Genomic DNA, 27,645 nt, shown 5'->3' with positions numbered 1-27,645 from the left:
ATCTTTTTTCTTTTTTAACCTTTGAACATTGAGGGAATCATCGGTATTCCTATCGATATAATTTAAAATTTAATTTAATTGAATTAAAATACGAAAGTACCATCCATACCGTTTACCCGATAACTTATGTCTTTTTTACCCACATTTGCAAATAAATGTAAATACTTTTCTATGTAGATTGAAAAATATTAATAGGTACTTATTAAATTCTTGATTTTCTTAAGCTTTCATTTATTAAGATTTGTTGCCTTAAGTAGTAAGGTAAAACAATTTTGTTTGTTACTTAATATGTATACTGTGTAGGTTATTTTATTAAACTGCTTTGTAACAGTTGCATAAACTATTATTAGTTATTAGCTATTATTTTTGACTTTGTAACAACTTGTATGAAAGAGCGAATCCCTCCTAATACAAGTGCTTCACTTAAAAGGAGGATTCAACACTAGTTTTAAAACAAAAGTTGAAAATAAATAATTTTAATTTTTTAATTTAATTTAAATTAGGTATTCGACCTAAGGTTTACTAGAAACTAACAAATTCGTTATAGTTAAGATACAATTTTTTTTCGCCCATGGCCTTTGAGTTCGGATTGGCTTGCGATTTGTTATATTTATAGTTGCAATAACAATACAATAGTTACCTACTCACCGTTAGCAAAAAGCTTGTATTGAAATGAAATTGTATCATACTAATATTATAAAGGTGAAAGTTTGTGAGTGAGTGAGTATGTTTGTTACTTCTTCACGCTGAAACGGCTGAACGGATTTGGATGAAATTTGGCGAAAAGTTAGTTTAAAACCTGGATTAAAACATAGGATAATTTTTATCCTGATATTCCAACGGGATAGGGATAAAATCTCTAAATAACAACTGCTGGACTTAGAGTTATGTAGGTAATTTGGTATGTAGGTAGCTGGACGTCAGGAATAATACATAGGCTACTTTTTATCCCGATGTTCCCACGGGATAGGGATAAAATCTCGAATCAACAACCGCTGGGCTTATTGTCATGAAATTTGACATGATTGTTTTTAATGTAACGTCAATGAAATCGACGATTTAATTTTCGGGAATTCACACGGGAATATTTAAAAAACCCCGAAATTTCAATTCAGCTACTGGATCTAATGAGTTACGTATGCGAAGCAGCGGGTAAACACTAGTTTTGATTAATGGGAAAATGAAGATTTAAAATGTACGACAGCAAAACTTTGTTTAGTAAGTATTTTTAAGCCATTGTCTAAGTCCCACGGCTGGGCAAAGGCGTATCCCTCGGATTTCCCTCACCCCTCCCGGCAGCTAAGTCTTGTTTGTTTATACTCTTTATTGTACAAAAAATAAATACAACAGTTGCATAGTACATTTGTTTTCTTGCCTCCTAATAAAATGCAGGGAAAACACTGCTTGCGATGCGACTATTACTTTGAATTTTGAAATGAACGTACTTTTACGTTTAATCAAAACTGTAGGTACTATAAATAAATCTACCTGCACGAATAACGGTAAACTTTTTCTTAAAATTTCGGGTAGTTAAACCCACACAATTTCCAAACTACCCGCAATTAAACAAACTCAGACAATATGGGATGCCGCGTTCCTATATAAAGCAGGCCACTGCGTCACTCCGCACAAAGTAAAACAGTAGTATTAAGTTAGATATACAGACATTAAAGTTAAGGTTATTTATATAAAGATGGCTCGCACGAAACAAACCGCAAGAAAATCGACGGGCGGCAAAGCGCCTAGAAAACAATTGGCCACAAAAGCGGCAAGAAAAAGTGCGCCAGCAACTGGTGGTGTGAAGAAACCTCACCGGTACCGCCCCGGCACCGTCGCCCTGCGAGAAATAAGACGGTATCAGAAGAGTACAGAATTACTAATCCGTAAGCTACCCTTCCAACGATTGGTGCGTGAGATCGCCCAGGAATTCAAAGCTGACTTACGCTTCCAAAGTTCTGCGGTTTCCGCCTTGCAGGAGGCAAGTGAAGCGTATCTAGTGGCCCTCTTCGAGGATACGAACTTGTGTGCTATCCACGCCAGGAGGGTCACCATCATGCCTAAAGACATGCAGTTGGCGAGGCGGAGTGCGGGCGAGGTCTTAGTTTTTAAGTTAGTTTTAAGTATTGGAAATAATTATGCTTAGGTATTTAAGAAGTGAATCTTTGACAAAGCTCTTTTGAGGGCTGAAGCCGACTGTTTCTTCTGACGTCAATTTAAAGTTTTGGAACTACTGAGGAGAGGAGCAGACCGTTAGTGCCTTTGTGGCTCGAGTTTGTGGGGTCTTGGTTAATGCTACTTGAAAGGCTTACGTACCTACTTAATTAATCGAGTACCTAATTGCGATTTTGTCAAACAGAATCTTGGATAATTAATTTCAAGTTTTATGTTACTTAAGTACCTATTTGATAAAAAAAGACTATTTTTGATACAAGTTTTTCTGACTGTACTTTTTAGGGTTCCGTTCCGTGCCCAAAGGGTAAAAACGGAAACCTTATTACTAAGACTTCGCTGTCCTTCCGTCACCTGCTGTATCTCATGAAGCGTGATAGACAGACAGTAGAATTTTTCACAGATAATTAAAATAATTCAAGATTTCATGGTTTTCCTTTCATTTAATTTATCAAGTTTGGTAGAGATTTCATCCTTATAATAGACCTTAACGATCGATGCAATAAAGTACAGGATGTAATTTTTACAGATTTTAGTCGGTTCGATTCCCGGGTGTGGCAAGCTAATTTTCGAAAATCATTAAATGCAGTTTTCTTTCCTTTCAAAAATAAAGGAAGGTTTTCTTTGAGTGAAATTTTCTATCTACAGTATTAAGAGTAGGTACTTTCCCTTCAGGGTGGCATTACAGTCCACCTGTATACCAAAAATATTAAAATCAATTCGACCATGGAAGTGAATCAAAATTAACTTACAAGATTAACAAGCAATTACTGAACTTGATGATGATTGATGAAGAATACTATACAGACCAGAAATGTTATTTTTATTTCAACATATTAAGAATTAGCTTGAAGGCAGGGTAGGTAGCTTTAAAAAGCTAACTTCGTCATTTATTTATTTCAAGTTAAATTATCTATAAGTAGGTACATGTATCTTTTATACCTACCTAATGAAGATGATTGTATGCTTCATGGAAATTATATAACTATTTAAGTATATAATTAACACTTGAATTTATCCTACACTAAAAGTACCTTCATAAATGAACAAAAAAGCTTCTATTCCGAAGATGCGGGCAGCTGTATAGCTAAGTTAATTCTTCGTCCGAAACTGCCAGCTATTCTCTCTTGTGACGTCGTACATACCTACTAACCTCGTAGTTAAGATTTCTTTATAAATCTTCAAAACGCCCTAGGACCCCACGGACCAAGGGTCTCGACGCCGAATGGGATAATAAACGGCCTACTGCTGGGCACAGGCCTCCCCACAGAGTGAGAGGTCATTAGCCGTAGTTCCCACGCCAGCCCAGTGTGGATTGGTAACTTCACACACATCATTGAATGTTTTCCTTCACCGTAAAGCGCGTGGTAAATTACAAATGTACCTAATTTCGCACATGAATTCCGAAAAACTCAAGGTACGAGTCCGAATTTGAACCCACGATCCTGTTTGAGAGGCCATAGGTCAAACCACTAGGCCACCACGGCTTTTCGTATTAACCAACTACCTACTTATTAACAGATTTTAAAACTCTTTCTTTCACTAATGCTACATAGGTAGGTACATTAACCCCGATTAACATAATTAAATTTATTTATTACGGGATAGTCCAAAACTCCCACGGGACACAGAGGAATTCCCAAACAGCTGGTATATTGTAACACGTTACAGCTAATTGTAACAGCTAGCTGTTGCTCACGACTCCGTCCGTGTCGAAGTATGAAAAATAGTTTACATCCTATTCCCAGACCTACCGAATATACACAAAAAAAAAAACAAAAATCGGTCAAGCCGTTTAGAACGAGTTTGGTCACAAAACATTTTTAACCCGAGAATTTTACCTATATATCAGAAGATTAATAAATATTAGACGTTCTTGTTTAAAAAAACAAAGATATTTAGCCCTGAGAAGGACTTGGTCTTTGAATTCCTACTATAATAAATAATCTTTTAATATAATGCAAAATCAATCATTTCAATCATGAGTAATCAAATTATCACTTAACACAAATAATTTTCAAAACTTCATCCGCTGGTAATAAATAGCTTTCCGTCTAGATGCTTAGAACGATTAGCAAAGTCTGGAATCAGCCTTTGAGTCTATGTTCCATGAGAAACTTGTCTTTCCACCACCATAACGTGACTTCGTCGCCAAACGAAGCAGTCAATAGCTCAAGCTTCACCTTCCTTAGTTTTGATAGTCTTCTTCGGCAACAATTCCTGACGTATAGAAGGTAACACCCCACCCTCACAAATAACCACACCACTTAGCAGCCTCTTCAATTCTTCGTCGTTTTTGACAGCTAGAAGGATATGCCTCGGTGCCACTCTGCTCCTTTCGTTCTCATGAGCCGCATTCGCCGCTAGCTCTAGCATTTCAGCGGCTAAATATTCGGCAACGCCTGCTAGGTACACTGCTGCACCGACACCGACTTTCCGAGCGTAGTTTCCATTCTTCAGGATCCGATGGATTCTCCCAACTGGGAAGATAACGCCGGCGCGGGAAGAGCGCGTCTTGTTTTTCTTTCTTACTATCTGGCCGCGGCCGTCCATTGTGATCATGTGTCTAGGTTTCTGTGCGGGAGTTGAGCCGTTTTCGATTGAGAGTTAGTGGGTGCACAGGCCAGGGGAGGACGATGCGCCAATGAGAGGAGAGATTGAGATTTGAAATATACCCTCAATTTTGATTAGTTTTGTAACTGGTTAAAAATACCTACTCAGGTAGTTAGTACTGCGTATTTGTAGTCCAACCGTGGTTTGTTTAATTGAGATGTTATTGATGAGGAAGGTAGTGTATTTTTTAGTCAAAATTCATTCCGTTTTTTACGAGCATTTGCACTCTCTTGATGAAATGTATTAAACGTGAAATCGCGCTCTAATGGTACAGTCGAATCGTGTACCAAAAGTGGGACCTCTTCTTAATCAATTTCGCTATGATTTTGTATGGAATTATATGATACCAGTAGTACATGATTCAGTATTGTTGTTGTTCCTCTTTCTTCCTGTTTAATATATACCTACCTAAGGTTTTCTGTTTTTCTTTAGCTATAATTATTTTGTTTGTTGTGCCGAATTTTTGTAAATAAATGTATTCTTTCTTTCTTTCTTGTCAATTTAAATGAAACTGTTAAGGGGTTTCAGTAAATAAAAAATACATGTAGCTGTTTAAAAAAATATAATATTACAAAGGCACTGTATGTAACATTGGAGGTTATTAATACTGCCCTAAACGTGATGTCGTCGGCTACGCGAATAAACGCATAACTTATAACACTTTGTATAGACCATTCGTTAAGATGAGGTGTCGACATCTATCTAATACCTTTAAACGAGCAATTCTTGTATGTATATATATATATTTACAGAATCTCGGAAACGGCTCCAACGATTTCGATGAAATTTGGTATATGGGGTTTTCGGGGATGACAAATCGATCTAGTTAGGTCTTATATCTGGGAAACGCTTACTATCGAGTTTTAGTCCGAGCAAAGCTCGGTAGCCCAGGTACTGGTATTTAAAAGTCGACGCCACGCTACGCTTGCACACACCCTGCAACGCGAGTCTGTACTAATCAGTCCCATATATTTATTATGATCAGGTGCAGATAGAAACATGCGTCGGACGACGTGGCGTGGCGTCGCGTTTTAATAGTATGTAAGTTTCCGCCTTTGAGTCGCTACACCCAAACAGAATACTTTTATGAACCTATACTTACTACTCGGTAAACGAGTTCTTTTGGGCCGTCCACAAAGTTCGTCACTTATTTTGACCATTTTTAACCCCTTCACACGTACTGCCATGAAAATCGCAATTATTTTGTTCCTGCCTGTCACAAGCCCCCCCCTAAATGTGTGACGTTAGTATTTATGGACGACCCCTTTGCGACATTTACAGGAAATGACACTATCTTACGGCTTATATAGGCTTAGAATAAGTTTTATTTTTCTTTCGTAATTTTTGTACATAAATGGTAAATAAATGGCCGTACTTTGAAATTAAAAACTTCTACGGGATACCTTTATCTTTTTTACTATACACGTAAAAAATTACAATTTATTGGAAATCGAATCTTATACTAGTATAAAAAATATATTATAAATGTCTGGCCATTTTTATACAAAGTATTATCTATTATAGCGTGATTTTGGTTAAAAAGACAATAAATAAAATATTAACTTAAGTTAACTGTGCTATAACAGTGATCTAGTAAGTAGGTACTTTCCTAAAATTAAAAATAAAAGCTATTGGCATACTAAAAATTTAATCTATGCGGCTTACTTATATTGGTCAAAAACAAGACAATTAAAATTAATTCAGTAAAGAACAGCTAAAAGAATACAAATATATTTACTTAAATAGCGAAATGTACTTAAAAGTGTTATTAAAATGGTGACCAAAATAAATAAGCCATTTTAAAACGCGGAATGTATTAAAAAAAATGCAAAATTACAATGTTCGTTATAAATCAGTGCCTAAAATTTTTAAATGCGATGATTTTGATAAAAATACTTTAAAACTCTAAGGAATTATAATGTACCGTTTTTTCAATTGTGACAGCAACTTTTATAGTAAGCTAATTTTATTTTATTGTTGAAAAAATAAACTATGCCTTTTAAACGGCCTTTACGGTACGTTAGTTTTGTGATCATACAGCATTGAATCGTTTTTAAACCATGTGAAAGGGATGGATGCTGTAACCTCTGGTTGAAAATGGACAGAAAATAAATAAATCTAAGTTTACGGTTGAAAAACAGTGATGATGCGGTATTTGACATATATCCTGTATATTATTATGAAAACTAGGATATGTCATGAAAATAGGGAAAAAAGCAAATCGTCAATAGCTGATTTTTTAATAAAAAAAAAACTCTTCTTATAACGCTTTTTCTTTTTTTCAAGTAGGCATCGCGCTACTTATGAGTGACGTTAGTATTTTTTATCTCCGTCGAATTTTGAATTTAAATCTTTTATAGCTCTGACATACAACTTTCTTTAAATTTATTTTAAGCTACGCTACTTTGTCATGAATAAATGATTTCTATTTCTATTTATTTTCTGCTATATGTATGTAAAGGTAGCATCTACGAGCATGGTAGCATAAAAATATTATTTTCGTTCGATTTTTATCACACGCATTGTCTAGCGTTGATTTACGAAATGAATAAAATGTAGTCAATTACCGTAGCCGTACCGTATAAAAGTTGATGTCAAAATGAAATAGCGTTACAAACTACGATTTTGTAATTTTCATATCAAATTTGAAAATGCATATAAAATTATATGGTCCTTCACACCATAGTATATATCTAGAACATCTTTATTTACAGTTATAACGTGGTTTTCAGTAAGCTACAAATACCTCAAAGCGATTAGTACAAAATCTACTTCATAATATGTAATTTACATAATTTTAAGAACAGATAATTATCCAAATTACTTTTTAGATTGCTCGAGATACAATATTGGCGTTGGCACATTATTGAACATGTAAGTTAAAACGAGTTTTTTGTAATGTTCTAAAGTTTATAGATCATATTTTCTATTGTTAATTTTTGAAACATGCACTCCAGTATACATATAACTATTTTGATATAAGTGTAACAACTGGTACTTTGTATCAGAAATTTGAATCAAAATATGTGAAAATGTAAAACTTTTGTTACAAAGTAAGTTTTTCAAAAATATTTGTAAATTAATGAATAAATCGCAATCACAAATTTAAAGCTTGTTTAGTGAATTTCATATAAATTTTAAGCTTTTTCCTAACTAGCAAATAAGATACTTAACGCGTTTTGCTTAAGTATTCATAAAGCAAGTATACTGCTCAAAAGAAAATAAGGGCCTCGTGAACTTCACTGGTGAAACGGAAATACTAATAAATATAATTCTTTATAACATTCTTTGTCTAAAATGGTTTTATTAGTACGCGGGTAAACTCTAGTTCTTTGTAACATTCTTTGACTAAATTGGTTTTATTAGTACAACATAACACAATACAAATACTTTTCATTCAATCAAATGTATTCAATTAGTAAAAACGCAAACATATTTTTAATTTCTTTTTACCAGTAAAATTCAAGTGGCCTATATTCTTTTGAGTAGTATATTTTCATAATGAAATTGTTTACTTATGCTTAAAAAATAGGTAAAAAGATATGTATTTTACATAATTATTATATAAAAATATTGCTCTAGAAGATACAACCTCGTGTAGTTTAGTTATCAGAAAAAGCGAGTCAATATATTCACAATTTATTGATATTTTCCAGCTATTATTTATAGTTAAACTTCTGTTTGTGATACGTTTTAAGGGATATTAAATGGTTTTTATTACATTACATTTTTCTTTGTAAAGTTAGTTAAAAGTAACATTTTATGTGACAGTGACAAAACAGAACCTCCTACATAACCACTAATGTCCGTATCTCTGTCCGTCTGTCCGAGCAAATTTGCTCCGGATCTACTGAACCAAGTAAATTGAAATATTTATACATTTTTGAATTTGGGAGCCAATCTTGAATTAAAGTAAAAAGTTTTGTATACTGACTGCAACAATCAACAAACGTAAAAGTTATTCAATAAAACAGACGAAAATTTACCGTCCATTATTTCCGAAACCACTTGCTCTATCATTTTGAAATAAATACATTAAACAATTTTTTACTTGTCGATTACATGAAAATCTAGTTTCAGTTTTATTTGTATTTCAAGTTAAGGTATGCTGTATACGGAGTGTAATTTAGTATAGGTATGTACACTCTTCCTACTTCCAACTCCAACATGATGTGTGTATACAGCGAGATTCTAGAGACGTGACTATGACAAACTCAACCAACTCTGTCAATTATACACCAGCGTTTCGTCAGTTATTAGTAAGATTAATTTCCTTTTGTTTTTTCCGTCATGTGCGATGTAGGTTAACAGTTCAGTAATGATCTTTAAAAGATAATAATGTGAGTGTTTGCTAATATGGTGATCATAGATTTGTATACATTAACTGAGTTATGTCGGGTTGATCCTAACCACGTCTACAGAATCATCTTGTAGTTGGTATTGTATTGGAAGTTATACAGGGAGTCTTTAAATTCTTCCGGAAAATTCCAGGAGGTTATTGGGTTAGTTTGACCGAACGCCCCTGTAAAAGTTTTTCATCGGTGTTAATTATACAAAGTGTAGTCACTTCTTTGACGCCGTACACTTCGAACATAGACCAATGTATGAAAGCATTTGAACACAACACAACTAAAAAACACCGTAAACATTTACAAGGATGTTCAGTCGAATTCCAACAATCTCCAGAAATATTCTGAAATAATTTGAAGATGCTAAGTTGTATTGTATACAGTATAATAATGTACAGCAGCGTTTCTTAACCTCAGCTCGCAACCCGAATTTGAGTAGCGGGCGGTAAAGGATGAGCAAAAAAATTTTTTTTTAACATTTTATAACGACCTCAGTTTCAGCAGTAGTTTTAGGGTCAGGTCTTCAATTATTCTTCTACTTCGGGTCGCCAGCCAAAAAGATTAAGAACAGCTGATGTATACAGCATATAATGTATAGCATTGTATACAGCATATAACGTATGGTCTATGGCGTGCATTGAGTAGGTAGCAGGGTAGGCAGCGCTACTGCTGCATAAACTACCCACTGCCTACCATAACATCGACCCAATGCAGGCCAATGCGTACAGTATTGTATACAGGGTATTATCTAGTGCGTGTAGGTCCCGGCGGGGGCCAGGTCTACATAGTTGGCGGGCAGCATGCCGGTGCGGCCCGTACGGAGCACCTGGCCCGTCATCCAGCCTTCGTCGATGGCCGTCACGTTGCAGATGAAGTCGCCCTCGCGGAAGGACACTTCGTCGCTGTCGTTCGCTTCGTAATCGTACATGGCCACGTATACTTTCTGTAAATTAAAGAAATTTCACTAAGTAAAGTTTTGAAGAGACTTTATCTACAGCGCAGTTTTTTTGAATAATGTTTTTCCATCGTATTATGTCCGATATTCGTATTTAACTTATTTTCTCAATTAGCTTCTATAAACTTCAGTAAGCTAGTCGAGAATAAATAAATAAATAAATAAATAAATATCACGGGACAATTCACACCAATTGACCTAGTCTCAAAGTAAGCTTAGCAAAGCTTGGGTTATGGGTACTAAGCAACGGATAAATATAATTATATAGATAGATACATACTTAAATACATATTAAACACCCAAGACCCGAGAACAAACATTCGTATTTTTCATACAAATATCTGCCCCGACACGGGAATCGAACCCGGGACCTCAAGCTTCGTAGTCAGGTTCTCTAACCACTAGGCCATCTGTCGTCTGGTCGTCTGGTCGTCGAGAAATCAAGATAAATAAGAACGTTTCCGACAAAATACGATGGAAAAACATTATTTGATTTTAATAGTGGCATATTTGCTGGTCTATGTTTCGTTTGTCTTATTTTCGTATTTTTTTTTCTATATTGTACCGTTTTTTGCCCAAATAAACATGTTTGATATTTATTTGGACAATAAATTGTTATTGTTGAGTCTCAAACTTTTTAAAAAGTGAAACGGCCATGGAAATGTTGGCACAAGTCGTATACAGCCAACTTAAATGGCTGCTATCAGTTATTTTGTTGGAACTCCAGACTTTTATTATTGGATCTGAAACAGCTTGTGGTGTTTTCGGTGGAAAAATACACCTGCTGTTTTTTTTAATGAAAAAAAGGCGGGAAAAAATAAAAAATATTTATTGTAATAAAATAAAATGTCATAATATATTTTGTTGAGAAAAGGTTTATTCTAATTTAGTTTTTTTCCTTCACCATTTTTGAGAAAAGCTTTATATGTTTTAGTCTCGGCTGGAATAGCAATTACTGGCTTCGTTTTAGTTAACCGGTTTTAATTCTCATACGTAGCCAGCAATTTCCTACTTCCAGACCACGCCAATAATCTACTATTGCATTGTATTTTAACAGTAATTGTGGTATAGTTACCTGTTTGACGTCGGCCGAGTGTTTGGGTATGACGACCTGCATGTAGTTCTGTTCGGGACTGGCGTACGCGGCCTTCTCTCCGGCGAGCGGGTCCAGGTCGGCCACGCGCCCCACCGGCCGCGTCTGCGCCGCCTGCTGGTGCGCTCCTGCACACACACAGTGATACTGGTAGATCATCATCATCATCATTATAATCATCATTACCGTCATCATCATCATCATCGCCGTCATCATCATCATCATCATCATCATTACCGTCATCATCATCATCATCACCATTAACGTCATCATCATCATCATCGTCGTTACACCGATTGGCCTAGTAACACAAAGCAAAGCTTCTACCATCATTATGATTGGTTTATTGGAGTCTTTTTGTATTTTTTATTTCAACTCCAAATTTTGTTACTTTTACGGGTATCCCGTGAAACCATATCGAAAATACAAACTGAGACATGGATGCACAGAAAAACCAGAAAAAGAGACCAGCGCTGGGAATCGAACCCAGGTCCTCAGCAATCCGTGCTGCGTGCTATAACCCCTACACCACCGCTGGACAGGAATCTAGACACGAATTTTTCCTATGCATACATATCTCAGGTTGCTTATTTCTACTACGCTACTTATGCAGCAGCACTAGCGACATCTATGTTCCGCTCTCATCGAGAGACGTCACATTCTTTCGGAACCAACCGCTCACCCAGACAACAAAAAAGAGCACAGGCCACTCAGGATGACAAAGCACACCATTGATTTGTTTCGCAGGCCTGTGCAGGTTTCCCAACGATGTTTTCGTGTCGTCACATGCCATACCGTCTCACAGACGGAATGTAAAAACTTAAAAAGTTGTTCATTGACATAAATCTCAAAATAACACCAAAAAAAAACATTTATGCTCCCTTCACCCACCAAAAAAGCACGGTAAGCAACAAACCTCTTTTGCCGTCGCTGGTGCTGTTATAAATGAGGGTAGCCGATGGTCTTTGCGTATTGGGCGCCGACCTGGGCCCATCGCTCAATGGATCATAATCCTGGATCCTCCCAATCTTCTGCTGACTCCCAACGCCATAGTTCGCGGCTGGCTGTTGATACTGACCATACGCGAACTGATTCTGCTGATACTCGTCATACTTCGGCTGCGTATATTCCTCATATTTCGGTCTGTGATCGTACTGGACGGGCGGTTGGTACGAGTTCTGGTACGACGTGTTCTGATTCTGGTACGACGTGTTCTGATTCTGATACCCCTGGTTTTGGTACGGTGGGTTTTGGTTCTGGTACGCTGGGGGAGGCTGGTACACTTGGGTTTTCGGCGGCGGAGGTACGGGAAGCATCTCGGAAGCATAGTTCTCTAGTTGTTGGTGATAGTTGTCGGTTGGCACGTCTACATTTAAAGCGATGAAAGTTATTAGACACGTGATGATGCCAATCTCAAAAGGGATAAGTAGCCATAATGATTTTAATTGTTAATTATCGCGACAGTAATGGACCACTAATTAGTTAATTTCCTATTTGTCATTTTTTTTAAGTGTAAGTACTAAGTACTTCAGGATTGTAGAAATCTAACCTAACTTATAGGGTTCTACAGGATAATATATAAAGTTCTTGGGCCACAATGTTTGTAACCAAACTCCACCGAAACGGCTTGACCGATTTTTATGATTTTTTTTTGTGTATATTCGGTAGGTCTTGAGAATAAGACGTAAACTATTCATACTTCTACGCGGAGGAAGTCGCGGGCAAGAGCTAGTCCTTCTATAGTTTACAGTTTCAGAAAAAATATCGTTCGTCCATGCGAAACAATCATTTGGAAATATACGCAATCAATAGAAGGTCTATGAACGGGACGCACCTAGCAAAATAGATAAAGCTACGAGACTTATCTGTTTGTAGATATAAAGTTTATAAAGAATAACAGGCGAAAGATTTAATGGTAATTTGACATAAGTAGAATAGTTGCTGCATTGAAATGTAACCGTTTGCTTCCTAAATAAATAAATAAAAATACTTGAAACTATTCAGAAGACTATCAGTTTACAGATTGATTAGATTCGTCTTAACCCTTGAAGAGAATGGCGTGTCAAGTGTTTCTAGCACGCCATTGCCAGGAAAAGGGAACCAGGACTGCCCCCCTCCAGTATGGTTGTACTTAGATCTTTTGAAATCTTAATCCCTGTAGATACACAATGCTGATTGTACGGACTTAATGGTCCATTAGTGAAGCGATTATTTTATTAAAAGTAAGTATTAATTTAAATCATGAATTTAATATGAAATTTATAAGGCCCTTTGAAAATGGTGGGGGTACGAATGTGTTATGCGTCGACAGTTAAATGTTTAGCTTTTTTTTTACTTTTAACTATATTCCATTGACTATGCCTGGAGTTATCAATTAATAGACAATACCTCTAAGGAACAGTTTCGTACACTCATGTAATAAATAAATAAATAATAAATAAATTATTTATTACCTTTGATGTTCAAATTACGACCTTTGATACCAAGTATATCGTCAACATACAAGTTAAAAACCTATTGAAATTGGACGCATAACACCTTCAGATATCAATGGCACATTCAGAAACCACGGACAGACACTGTGCAGAATGAATTAATGTGTGCTCCTCGGTTTTGGGAGTTCCCACAAACAGAATTAGAAAATGTTTTTGAATGACAGATTTTTCTTGGCACGAGAACATTAGTTTCTATCGCGGATGTATAATCAGGTTCAGCTTTCATAAGAAAACGCATCAAAATCATATATGACAATGGCTTTAGGAGCGTTTTTTGACTTTGTATCAAGAATTTATTTTAAGCACCATATAAAAATGAGGATTTTTATTTATTGGAGGAGCGACATGGCGTCTTAATATTTTAAGTTGAATATTATAAACAATTCAACGTAAATCATGAATATGAAAGATATTGTGTGGCTGTTGCCACTGGCAACACCACCTAGGACTTGACAGCGCATAGAGACGAGGTGGGGCGCGTCCGGCCGCCATCTTGGCTCACACACTCGTACGACGGACAATGGACGATTCACAAGTAATTCGATAATAATCTATATTCTTCAAAATAAACTCTTTTTAACTGAAGTTAGGGCAAATTAAATAATTCTAAGTGCTCTAACATTTTGGTGACCTCGACGCGATCAAGATGCGAAAGGATTGACATCAAGATAAACACGCGGCGCGGGCGCGCTCTTATCCTGTGCCTCGGCGTAATGGCGGCGACTGCAGCAACTGGATTTTTCTTGCTGTGAAATCAACGCGGGACAAGCTGGCTACAGTTTATGTGGTGACACGAAGGCCTGTGTTGTCTTTTGGTCGCGCTCTAAAGGGAAGTACGCCCAGTTTTGGTTTTACTGTAAATATACTAGCACTGAAGGCGTGTGTTCATGACTGCTTCCTTTTGTACTAAGTCTCTAATCTTTTACACGCCGCTGCCGCAACGGTGTGCTTCCTACTCCTACTTACTCTTGATGTCAGCATCTTGAACTCTCTTTACTCTCAACTTTCTTTTATGGAGTGAGATATACTAGACTAGATAATACTTTCTACTTAAAATACAATACTTGTACTTAAATAGTTCGAAGTCCTAGGTTTATCGTAAACCCTATTTTGCCTACTCGAAAACTTCTTTATAGAACCTACTTTTCTATCTTTATAACTGCCCAACAAACGCCATATTATCATATTATTATTATAGTAACTATACGTGTGCTTATTCTACTTGGAAACTTACTATAGACTAACTAATTCTACTTAATCTAACCTCATACTAATCTATCCCATTCATAGTCTAAAAATTCATAAAATACAGTGGCTGCTGTCATAAAACTGTAACTGAAATAAATTAACCTAACCTATACTTGTGGCGTTTGAGCACGTAATTCCAATCTCTCTTCGTGCACCTTTACTTCGCTTCTGCACTCTGCTTAGCATCTTAAATTAAAACATTCCAGGCGCCATTTGGCTGTAGAGTCGAAGATCTCGCCGGAACGTGGTTGGTACCTACTACTCGACACTACGCGAGAACCTGCGCGTGACCTCGCATGACCCTAATTGCACGCGAACAGCTGTTTGCTGAGCCGGCGCCATTTTGCCGTGCCTTACGGATTTTTTAAGGTTGGATCTTTTGATTTATTTGGTGCGGCCTGTTCAGTGAAAAATTATTCTTTGTGATAAAACGTTTCGCGTGTGCTTACTTCGAAAGTTTCATATAAATACTTTGCTGAATTCTTGCCATTATGGCAGACTTAAAAACGTTAATACAGCAACGCGGTTCTATTAAGGCTAGAGTTACAATCTTTACCAAATACTTAGATAATTTAAAGGGAATTGACAATGCGTCCTTTACTAAACAAGCGACCGGCGAACTTGAATTAAAATTGACAAGATTTCGTGAATTATTTAATCAGTTTGACGAATTAAAAACTAAAATTGAAATCGCGACACCTGAAGTTGAGGAAGCTTTGAATGAACATGAATCGATTGAAAACAACTTCTGTACTCTCATTTCTGGGGCTCAATGCCTTCTTGATCAATTCGTGTCTGGAAATACTCCTGAAATAGAACAAAGTTCCTCCTCAACAGCAGGTGCAAACAATGTAAACTGCAATATAAAACTGCCTACTATACAATTGCCATCCTTTGATGGAAGCTATATCAAATGGATGGAGTTTAAAGACACCTTTGACTCTCTTATAAATAAGAATGATACCATACCTGAGATAAACAAGTTTCACTATCTACGGTCATCGCTTGAGGCCGGAGCAGCTAATATCATAAAGTCGCTTGAGTTCACTTCAAACAACTACCATCTAGCATGGAAACTTTTATGTGAGCGCTATGATAATAGCAGGATATTAATAAATAACCACTTAAAGGCATTGTTTAACTTTGAAAGCATGAGCAAAGAATCACATAAATCGCTTCGATTTATGATAGACTACTATTCAAAAAATCTTCGGGCTTTAAATGCTTTGGATGAGCCCACATCCCACTGGGATACTCTTATCATTTATTTAATGGCATCCAAGCTGGATAATGCTACAAGTCGAAGATGGGAGGAACAAAGAAACTTAAAAACCTCTCCGACTCTGGAAGAATTTTATACCTTTCTGCGTAACCGTGCAGATGTCTTAGAGACTGTGCAATTCAGTAAAACTGAAGCATCTAAACCCGAAAAGTACTCTCAGGGTAATTTCAAAGAAAATAGTAATAAATATGTAAAATCATTTTTAACCTCGACTGATGGCAGAAACTGTGTAGTGTGTATGCAAAATCATCTAGTGTACAAATGTGATAAATTCAAAGCATTGTCCCTGGAAGCTAGATTCCAATTGGTTTCAAAACATAATTTGTGTCAAAATTGTCTCCGCCCTGGCCATCATTCTTCAAGCTGCAAGCATAATACTTGCAAATTTTGCAACAAAAGGCATAATCTACTATTGCACAAACAATCACATCTTGGTGACAGTGATCACCCACCTGCGGGTACCTCTAATGGAAATCTTACGTCAGGACCAGTATCTCAAGCAGCTGCTCCTGCTCATATTTCAGCACACCACACATCATCTCCTGATGTTGCATCTATTCTTACTAGTCCTGGTCATACCACTCAATCTCATTCAGTCTCCCTCTCTGCTGTCATGACAGGACAGGTTCTTCTTTGCACTGCTGAAGTAGATTTAATTGATACAAGGACAAATAAAACTTACCTCGTCAAGGCTCTTCTGGATGTAGGAAGCCAGTCTTCTTTCATATGTGAAAACATTCAAAGAAAAATGAATCTTGTGTGTTCTTATACAGATCCAATTGCCATATCTGGAATCAATAATAGCTTGAGTAAAACTACTAAAATTTGTGATGTTAAACTGAAGTCTCGAGTCAACTCTTTCACAACAAATGTTTCTTGTCTGGTCATTCCGGAGATCACTGGTCAACTGCCGAGTGTAGAAGTTAACACTTCTCAGCTCAATCTTCCTGTCTCTGTAAAGCTAGCAGATCCTAGCTTCTACCGTCCTTCTGACATTCATATTTTGTTAGGAGCAGATGTCTTTTGGGAACTTGTCGGTTTCAATCAAATAAAATTGGGAAAAATAAACCAATTCTCCAGGAATCTAAATTAGGTTGGCTTGTGTCTGGTCCTACAGGTCAAAAATCTACCACTGCTACTCGTTGCAACTTTTCTAGGGAAATTCGAGAATCTCTTACTAAATTCTGGGAAGTGGAAGATATTCCATCCACTCCTGCTATACCACAGCTTAGTAAAGATGAAGAATATTGTGAAAACCACTTTATTGAAAATACTGTTCGACTAAATGATGGCCGGTTTTGTGTCAAGCTACCTCTTCGGGAGGCCCCCGAGGATGCTCTAGGCGAATCTTATCACATCGCCAAGAGGCGTTTTCTCAATCTTGAAAGGAAATTAACTAAATGTAATAAAATGGATGGTGAACTTACTGCTCAGAATTAAATAACTCTCTTCTCTTGCTAGCTCAAGTATCTCAAAGGGAATCCTTTGCCAAGGACATAACCTCACTTGAAACAGATAAATGTTTAAATCAAAAGTCCTCTATACTTTCACTTAATCCATTCTTGGATAAAGGTATCCTACGCGTCGGCGGTAGGATAGGAAACGCAACTCATTGTCCTTACGACAAAAAATACCCAATTTTGCTGGATCGTAAACATACTTTCACAAAACTTTTATTTGTAAAAGAGCATAACCGCCTTTTACATTGTGGTCCTCAACTACTACTTAATTCTATCCGCGATAAATTTTGGCCAATTGGTGGTATGACATTAGCTAATTCAACTGTAAGGAAATGCATTACCTGTCAAAGATTTCAATGTAAGGCTGTGTCCCCATTAATGGGAAATCTGCCACAACCTCGGGTGACTCCGACACTACCATTTGAAATTTGTGGTACGGACTTCGCCGGTCCATTTCTGATTATGAATAGAAAAGGCAGAGGAGCCAAATCATCGAAATGCTATTTATGTATATTTGTTTGTTTTTCTACAAAGGCCGTGCACTTAGAGGTTGTTAGCGACTTAAGCACAAACGCGTTCATCCTATGTCTTCGCAGATTCATCTCTAGGCGAGGCAAACCTAACATTATTTACTGCGATAACGGCAAAAACTTCGTAGGCGCAAATAACGAACTGAACAGGCTGCTTCAATCTAGTAAAGTGCCAGTTGGTAGCTTCGCGTGCAATGAAGGCATAACTTTTAAGTTCTCACCTGCGTACGCACCACATTTCGGCGGGATTTGGGAATCGGGCGTGAAATCGGCCAAATTCCACCTTAAACGCATCGCTGGGAACACCAGTTTGACCTTTGAAGAGTTGTATACCCTATTTTCACAAATTGAAGCAGTTATGAACTCGCGACCTCTAACTGCAATGTCAGCCGATCCTTCTGATCTTCTTCCTATTACCCCTGGGCACTTCCTCGTGGGTCGACCGCTGACCTCACTATCTTCACCTGTCACTGAGCGAGTCAGCATCACCCGCTACCAGCTGATCGAGCGCCTACGACAGCACTTTTGGTCCCGTTGGACAAAAGACTATCTCTCGACGCTACAACAGCGTGTCAAGTGGAAGGTGGACAAACCCAACGTTAAAATTGGAGATTTGGTACTTATCATGGACGATCAACTACCGCCCATGAAGTGGCTTTTGGGACGGATCATTACACTACACCCTGGCTCAGATGGTATCTGCAGAGTCGTCGACGTACGCACTAAAGGCGGAGTTATTAGAAGATCCGTGTCAAGAATCTGCGCTCTGGAACTCCTTGAAAGACAAGCTTTCAATGGGGGGGAGCATGTTGCCACTGGCAACACCACCTAGGACTTGACAGCGCATAGAGACGAGGTGGGGCGCGTCCGGCCGCCATCTTGGCTCACACACTCGTACGACGGACAATGGACGATTCACAAGTAATTTGATAACAATCTATATTCTTCAAAATAAACTCTTTTAACTGAAGTTAGGGCAAATTAAATAATTCTAAGTGCTCTAAACAGTGGCCATTCGTCTTTTTTACAATTTTAAAAGCATATTGTCATTCATCAACATTTTCGGAATGAAATTACAAATATAATTAATTATGAGTTTTAAATGGGACTGATATGGGTAATCAAAGATGTCATGTTTTGTATTATTTAAAGTGCGAACTTTGAAATGAACAAGATCATTACCAAGCGCATTTTAACGTTAACTAAACCAAAACTGCTTTTACATATTAATATCATATATTTAATCCTTCTTTACTCTATAAGCAGCAAAGCAACTTATGCACCATTGTTCAGTCTTTACACTTGACTGTACCTAACTGTGACTGTAAACTTGACATAACATCTGTGTCTACCCTACCACCCAGATACCATTGGTGTCATGGAGTGCCGACATGAAACAATACAAAATTCTCCACATAACCATTCACCATGCCCGGTTGGACTGTCTCCATAGCGGACTCACCGACTAGTTCTCCATTCTCGTTGATCTGCCGCTGCTTCTCCATCTGAGCCTTCTTCTCGAGTTCTCCATGGTACGCGACGTTGCTGATGATCTTTGTATTTGCCTTCATCCTTAAGGTTTCAGGGTCGTCTGCCACCTGGAAGGGGATCACAGTAAAGATTATAATTGGCTCAATCAACTGTTTTCTGTTTGTTATTCTGTCTCGTTATCATCGTGTGCTTCGCTCTCTTCTATCTATCTGGGTATTTCTCCACTAATTGGAAAATTTCAACAGTCCCATGCCTAGTTTCTCTTCCAATTATGATGAATTTAACGGTAAAAATGGTTTTGCATCATAACTACAGTGTTGTGAGACCTATATAAATGTATGCACAAATGTCAATCTTATCAATTATTTTTATATTAATCATAACCAGGCAACAGGGTACTGTTTTTGTACTCTTGGGACAATGTTTGATTTTTTTTTTTTTAAGTATTTAAGTCTTTTTTATTTAGTTAAAAACAAACATAATAAAACATAATAAACTATAGATAGAAAATTTGGCCTAAATCGCCGTCAATGGGTAAGGTGCCCAGAAGGCTGGCCGTATTTCCTCGTTGTATAGCGATACTTATACGCTGTGCGAAATAGTGGCCAGCCCTCTGGTCGCCCGAAGCCTCTATGTTTGATTAAAAATGTTAATAAAATGACATGCATGTTAATTGAAATACTTACTACTTTATTATCACCAATGGTGTAATCATCTTTTTCAATAGAGAAATCTTGCTGAATGGCTACTATTGTCATGTACACTGTATAGCTAATATTATCTGATACCTATCAAATTCTGGGTTGGGAACATGTCAGGGGACTGTTTTTTTTTGGTGTTTAAAAAAATTAAATTAAATAGGTAGTTTTATTTTTGGTATAATATTAGACAAGTTTAAAAACATGGTTGCTTTTAAACACGGAAACATTTTTCTTTGACATTTATCTCAAAACATTTTTCCAATAAAAGCCAAGGACAACGATTTTCCAATTTAGTGGAGAAATGCCCATCCACACATACCTGTGTGAACTTGCCCTTGCTTCTCTCCAAGTTCTACACTATCTGTCTGGACTCGGATGTTCCCATCATCATGTCCTTCGCTTTTTTCTACCTAGTAGTTTACACAGGTACGTGTATCTACATGTACCTACCTACGTGTACCTATGTAAACTTGCTTTTGCTCTTCTCGAACTTCGCTATCCGTCTAAACTCGATTATCTCCATCGTCATGTGTTCCGTTGTCTTCTATCTATCTACACGTACCTGTGTGAACTTTCCCTTGCTCTTTTCGAAGTCAGCGTGATAATTGATGTTGCTCTGCAGCCGGGTGTTCTCCGCTATCCGCCTCAGCTCGGGCGTCTCCGCCATCGTCGTGTGCTTTGCTTTTGGCACGTGTCTGGAATCAAAACGGTTGTGGTTTAAAAAACTATGTACAATACAATACAAATATTCTTTTCACTTCTCATGCCCGTAAAGTTCGTGTTTATGCTGTATCTAGGCGACATAAAATGACTTTTTATGTTCTAGTGCATAAAATAAAGTCTTCGTCTAAGACCAACTTAAAACCAAGGTAATCAGGTGTCAACAGCCACAAACAAAAAAGTTTGTACATATTTTTTAAATAATTTTTAATTTCTATAAAACTAAAAATCAATCAAACCAATCATAATAAATCAGTAAAATAAAAAATATATATATTATAATAATGCATAAAAAATAAAAGGTACATAAAAAATGAACTATTGTTTCCACTGTTGCTATTTAATTTCCTCGCAATCTAAGTGAAAAGCAGAGTGTAAAACTCTAGCATTAAACCAATTTTCCCCTCGACGTGTCTATCCACCCTCGCCGTACCGGCTCGGGTGGCTATATGAACGTCTTGGGTAAAATGGCTCGTTTTATGCTCTTGTTGTACAATCTACTATTTTTGCACATCACAAATCAGTACGATAACTTTATAGAGAGACAAAATGCAGGGTAGACAATAGTTGGTTAAGTACTTCGGGATGAACTAGACTACTTCTTGAAGGACTGGCCCGTGTATGCAGTGGAAGTATCGGGGGGGGGGCTTTGCTCAGCAGTAGTGGGACCGAATAGGCTAATAATAATAATAATGTACTTCTTAATCCGAATTATCTTAACAACTGACGGACACCAAGTGGCACCGAAAAACTGGCAGCTTCCTCGCACAACATATCAGCAGTGCTATACAGCGAGGAAATGCTGCCAGCGGCAACTGAGTCTCTCCTTGTTACTTCTCATGTCTCGTTGAGTGTGTGGTTGTAGTATAAAACATCTCCAAATTTCAATCGCTAGGATTAGAGACCACATAATTTGCCGTAGGATATTTTATGTGCAACGTTAATGAATTCCAGGACATAATTTTTGAGAATTCCGATGGAAATTTATTAAGTCTCAGGATTCAATACAACTGCCGGATTTAATGGTTAAGCGTTCAAAGCGAGTAGTCTAGTACAAATACAAGTATAAGATGACGACATCGTGCGTAAGACATGAGGTGTACAGACAGAGCCTTACTCAATAACATTATACACGTACAAGTCGTAATCCATATTCAGCATGTCCAACCACGTCATTATGTGGTCATGTTGTGACGGACGCTGATCGTGACCAACTTGTCATCAGGCACGGTTTTTGTCGCGACGTTTTGGTTAATGTGCAAGTAAAAGTGTGGTAAATCGTTTACTTTCATCTATGGAATGTAAAAAGGCGCTGGAGCAACGCTTTCAAATGAGGCTTTATAGAGACCTAGTTGGCCGCAAGTTTGTTATTTTCGGCCGGAGGACGTCCAGGTGGACTCCCAGAATACTCGCAGGGGTCCACGGCAGACCAGACGGGGGTCTACGTTGAAATAAAAAAGGGGAATTTTAGGCATAACGGGAATATAGAGATAGAACTGTCATCATCTCGTCATTTATACGTCCCACTGCTGGGCACAGGCCTCCTCTCAGGATGAGAGGGCTTGGGCCGTAGTTCCCACGCGGGCCCAGTGCGGATTGGGAATTATCGGTCCCCCTGGAAGTTTGAAAGTGGTTTACGACTACGAGAAAAAAGTTTGAGAACCTTTGTTTTAGGCTTTTTTTGGAAAACCCAAGTTCGTAGTACACGTTGCGATGACGTTGTAATTAAATAATTTATATTATAATATACTAGCGGACCCGGCAGACGTTGTCCTACCCGAAAAAACACTACATTCATATTATGATAATGATAACATACAAACAACAGCGCCATCTAGCGGGTCCAATTGCGTTTCCAAACCATCATCCAACGTTGTTTTGCCATATCAATTATTTTAAGTGAATATTTTTCTAGGCAAATATAAAATAACTAACTTATTGTAAGTGCGTAGGAATGTGGTCTATTATATAACTGACAGTTACGAAACCCATGAACATTTTGTATAGGAGATTGTTTTTTTTTTCTTCAATTTTCCAATGTTTTGAAAGAAAGAAAGAAAGAAAATGCGTTTATTGCCAACAATTAGGTAGGTATATAATACATATTACACAACAAATACAATACAAAAAAAACACAATAAATCAAAAATCATGAAAATCGGTCCAGCCGTTCTCGAGTTATATATGTGTTCGAACAAACCCGACTTTGTTTTATATACTTATTATAAGATAACATAACACATTTTAACATAAGCTTCTTCACTAACTGTACCTACTTGTTGTATATTAGTTGATATGCACACCGGTACGGTACCCAGTTCAGTCAATTAGATAACTCCTGAGCCAGATTCCCTTTTGGTGTCCATATTGCTCTTTCTGGTTTTGCTTTGTTTATTTTTGTATGTCTGAATGTGACCAAATAAATATATTTTCTTTCTTTTTTTTCACTAGAAGTGCGTATACGATTTGCATGGTTTGGCCCGATTCAACAAACATTGCAGAATAAAAATCTCGTAAAAAAACCACGAGTGACAAAAATATTATAAACTGGCAACACTAGACACTAGCTGTCACAACAACACGTCCAATCGTAATGTCACAATTGACACGCGTTTATGCGTCATAGGAAAAAACGAAAGTGAACGTCATGGAGGTAATATGGCTATGCCTTGCGCAAACGCAACCCTAAACGTATCCTTACGCGCCGGATGTCCTTACTGAGTGGAACAAAGAAATAAACTCACTTTCGCGTCTATTACAACTACTTAGTAAGGATATAACTTTTTTATTTGTATATTAAGTTTGAGAAAAAAATCTGAAATTGCGTCAAATTTTTCCAAACTTTTAGTTTTTTCATCTGGCAACCTTATTCCCAGCGAATTGCCTGTTGTTACGTGACATCAGTGATGATACTCTAATGGTATTCTAGGTCATCGTTCATCTACCATCTTCTTCTGAAAGTCGCTCCATTACTGGAGGTTGGCCATTAGCTCTAAATCTTTCTCTATCTTCATCCACCATGACCTCTCATTTTTCGTTTTCTAGAATTTTTTACCACACAACGGCAAAACTTGGGCAAAATCCACTGGCAAAATTGTCCTCAGATGGAACTAAACCACTATTCAATGTACCTAAGTACTTGTATTATATTAATGTCACGTTTAAACTTGCCGTTTACCTTAATGACTTGTCTCATTTATTTTACCGAATACGTAAAGGAAGTGGCTCTATTACCCAAATTAAATGGTCATTTGCACCTCGACGGTTGATAATTTCTAATTAGTTTTCGTAACGACCCGGAGAAGCGTGAGTTAGGTATGTGTTGGATGCAACCTCGTAGTTAGTGCACCAATTAAGTGCAAAATGGTTTTTTAACGTAATTATCGTATTTTATCCGAAAGGTTCGTATTTATCGAGCAGTTCCAGTAGCCATCGTACAGCCGTTTTGTCATTTGACACTAAATAATAAAGTTCCATCCATACTAATATTATAAATGCGAAAGTGTGTGTGTTTGTATGTTTGTGTGTATGTATGTTTGTCCGTCTTTTTGGTATAGAGATAGTTTATGGGCCAGAGAGTGACACAGGCTACTTTTTATCCCGGAAAATGCAGAGTTCCCGACGGAACAGCGTTGGTAAACAGGGGTTGTAAGTGATCAATTACACCCAAGGTATTTAGGCGCACGAGCGAGCAAAGCGAGCGAGGGTGCTAAAAGTTCGCGGGTGTAATTGATTATTTACACTCGAGTTGAACACTACTTTACATCACAAATGCGAGTAAAAAGAGAAAAACCGATATAAAAGTATACGCAATTTGTAACAGAGCGGAAGAAAGTTTTTCGCGCCAAACCGTCTTTTGTTTTTTTTTTAATGGCCTCGCGCTCTTTGGCTTTGGCACCTTTTTGGCACATTCAGCTAGCACTGGCCAGCAGCATTATGCGAGCATGGAGTTTTGGAGGTAGGTATTACGCAATCAATCTCCTTATTTACCAGTTCGTGAATACAAAGGAGCACAATTCGATTTTTAAATTTACTTACATCCCTCTTAGTAGGTAGGTACTCTTCTGAGGTGATCCCATTGTCACCAAGTCAAGATCTGATGATGGGATCCTAGGGAAATCGAGGGCAAACCTCAAATTTTATGGCGATTTTGGGATTTTTAGCATTAAGATAAGCATTTACATTCAGAAAGTATCATTTTGTAAACTGGACCTGATGAAGAAGACCGTAGATGACCAATGTAACTTGTCAAAGCTAAGTAATGCTCGCTCGCCTATAAACGATCATGATTAATATACCTACCTAGATAAGCGACTAAGAAGAAGCTTTAAGTTAATGATTCTTTCGAACTGATCTGACGGCTAACGAACTTCGATTTTCGAAATTCGTAGTAGCTTTGCGATAAGTTGCCAACACTGACGTAAAAAATTTGGCAACTCAGAGGGGATACTGTTATTAAGTACAGCACCACGTCACTGTGCTAATGTTATTAACAATGTACTTTGTTAGTCATGACATGAACAAATTACTCGCATGCCTGCCTGTGGTGTATCATATGTTCTATAAATGTATGATTCACTTACATTATAAAGAGTTAAAAGGAAGTCGTACTTGTTCAAAAACGATACAATTGTCAGTTAAAAGGATATATGAAATAGTTTTTGTGAGTCACAACGTTGTCCGTATTTCTGTCACAATTTTTCACAGGAATTCGTGGAAGTATCAAAAAACAGAGTTTTTATTAATTAAATCGGTTCCTGTTTTATTTTATAGGTAAAGAATTCCCCAAGAATACCATGTGATAAGTCAAGTCTATATCTACGCAGTATAATAGATGATAATGTGTTGGCAACACCAACAATAAATTGGTGGTAATTTTTTACTTATGAGCGGCAACACTGCCAGTATTTTTTTTTAATGTAGGTACTCACGCTTCGCAGTAGGGTAGTTTTCCGTAGCCTTTATATGTCCGCATGTTGAGCGTCATTCCGCACTCCTGGCATTTGAAGCATCCTTTGTGCCAGACCTGGAGACAAAGTTACACTCATTAAGCAATGTTAGAATTCAGAATATAACGTGGCTACACCCTTTCTCGAGTGGAGACCGCGGATCGGCAAGCGCAGCGTAGGACGTCCACCAACGAGATGGACGGATGACCTGGTTAAAGTCGCTGGTTCACGGTGGATGCAAGCCGCTTCCAACTAAAGCATGTGGAGGTCTATGGGGGGCCTATGTCCAACAGTGGACGTCCAATGGCTGATATGATGATGATGATATGATGTGGCTACACCCTACCAGGGTGCAAATTAAGCCAATAACTAGAATAAGGTTTTTGTTTTATGAACAACTAGACTAACTTTGTACGGTCAAGGGCTTTAATTCATGAGCCAACATCGAACCATTTCACAGTAAACGTCATAGTGACATCGCATTAATTAACAAAGGAATATCGTAATAATTTTACTTTGAAAAGGTTCCATGGTGGCTCATGAATTACAGTCCTTGACCGTACATCTCTTTCTCTTGTTTACTAATACTTTCATGTGTTTTTATTACAGTAAAGAGTTTTACAATACAACACTTTACCCGCGACTTCACTCGCGTAAACGGATCGCGGTTTAATTGAAGATTCTGTGCCGATATTCGAACGGGGTCTTAATAAAACTTGATATAATCCCGCAATTTCAATTCAACTGCTGGAACTAAATGGTGGGTACTGTGGGGACTGTAACATGGTAAGAGCTTCGGTAATGGGGATCTACGCGCGTGACCTTAAACTCATATGAAATAAACAAGGTTATTCTCCAATATTCTGATTTATTGTAGGATTTATAATTAATTTACATAGATAGTTCCAGCCGCTCAGGCTGTCTGGAGCAATCTGCGCTCCGGCATGTATACCGCTGTCAATCGTTTTAAAGTTAAATTCTAGAAACATACAATATAAAAATACTACCATTATGCATAATAAAGTCAATCTAGCCTGCCAGGTGGTCAGTTTTACCACCTGCCAGCGGTATACAGCCTAGTCCCTACAGTACCTTTCGTATATCGTTTTCTAGACTTTCTTTCAAGTTACTGTGAATTATTAGATACTGATATTATCCAAGTTACAGTTAAAGTTCGCAATATGAATGATGGTTAATTAATGTCTTTAATCCATCTTTACTCTGAGGGTAAACTGAAGCTGAGCTGCTAATGTCATGCTGACATCCTATACATTTGCCAAATAAATCATAGAAAGATTTATTATGAAAAGCAAAAATTTAAAAATTTGATCAAAAACATCTGAACACGCTTCTACGCCGTTAACAATAGAGTCGTGTTCAGATATTTTTGATCAAATTTTTGCTCACAAACTGTACGTGATTTAATTTCCTTGACTGTACGGTCAAAGGAACTGATTTTATGTGCTATGATATCATATTGATGTCGGCGGCCGATCGTAAAATCCGCCAGATCACGAAATTCCTAGGCATATCGTGAAATGCCGCCATTTCATGAATTGGCTAAGGGACATCCGCCATATCGTTCAAAAC

General features: G+C 37.5%; 3 protein-coding genes across 4 annotated transcripts in view; 1 reads left to right on the top strand and 2 right to left on the bottom strand.

Moving 5' to 3' along the window:
* The first annotated feature begins 1,624 nt into the window (after nt 1-1,624).
* LOC141443248 (histone H3-like) lies at nt 1,625-2,143 on the top strand. Its single transcript, XM_074108457.1, has one exon. It carries the CDS (start codon nt 1,694-1,696, stop codon nt 2,141-2,143), a length of 450 nt encoding a protein of 149 aa, XP_073964558.1. The 5' UTR covers nt 1,625-1,693.
* Nucleotides 2,144-4,066: 1,923 nt separating this feature from the next.
* LOC141443607 (histone H2A-like) lies at nt 4,067-4,731 on the bottom strand. The gene has a single exon (XM_074108940.1). The coding sequence runs from the start codon at nt 4,729-4,731 to the stop codon at nt 4,342-4,344; it is 390 nt and encodes a 129-aa protein (XP_073965041.1). The 3' UTR covers nt 4,067-4,341.
* Nucleotides 4,732-5,327: 596 nt separating this feature from the next.
* Lasp (LIM and SH3 domain protein Lasp) overlaps nt 5,328-27,645 on the bottom strand; it is a 44,302-nt gene continuing 21,984 nt past the window's right edge. The window contains exons 2-7 of one of the 2 annotated variants that reach the window (XM_074108938.1): nt 26,038-26,132; nt 20,949-21,081; nt 19,657-19,792; nt 12,096-12,545; nt 11,162-11,307; nt 5,328-10,074 (exon numbers count right to left, since the gene is read on the bottom strand). In XM_074108938.1, coding sequence (XP_073965039.1) covers nt 9,880-10,074; nt 11,162-11,307; nt 12,096-12,545; nt 19,657-19,792; nt 20,949-21,081; nt 26,038-26,132 — 1,155 coding nt within the window. In that variant the 3' untranslated portion in view covers nt 5,328-9,879. The remainder of the gene's footprint in view (nt 10,075-11,161; nt 11,308-12,095; nt 12,546-19,656; nt 19,793-20,948; nt 21,082-26,037; nt 26,133-27,645) is intronic. The other variant, XM_074108939.1, reaches the window with a different exon arrangement.

The sequence above is a fragment of the Choristoneura fumiferana genome, chromosome 27 (assembly GCF_025370935.1).
Source record: "Choristoneura fumiferana chromosome 27, NRCan_CFum_1, whole genome shotgun sequence".
Taxonomy (NCBI): Eukaryota; Metazoa; Arthropoda; class Insecta; order Lepidoptera; family Tortricidae; genus Choristoneura; species Choristoneura fumiferana.
This window is presented reverse-complemented; position numbering and strand designations above follow the sequence as displayed.

Coding starts and splice junctions, on each gene's coding strand:
- LOC141443248 (XM_074108457.1), top strand. CDS start 1,694: ATGGCTCGCACGAAACAAACCGCAAGAAAATCGACGGGCGGCAAAGCG.
- LOC141443607 (XM_074108940.1), bottom strand. CDS start 4,731: ATGATCACAATGGACGGCCGCGGCCAGATAGTAAGAAAGAAAAACAAG.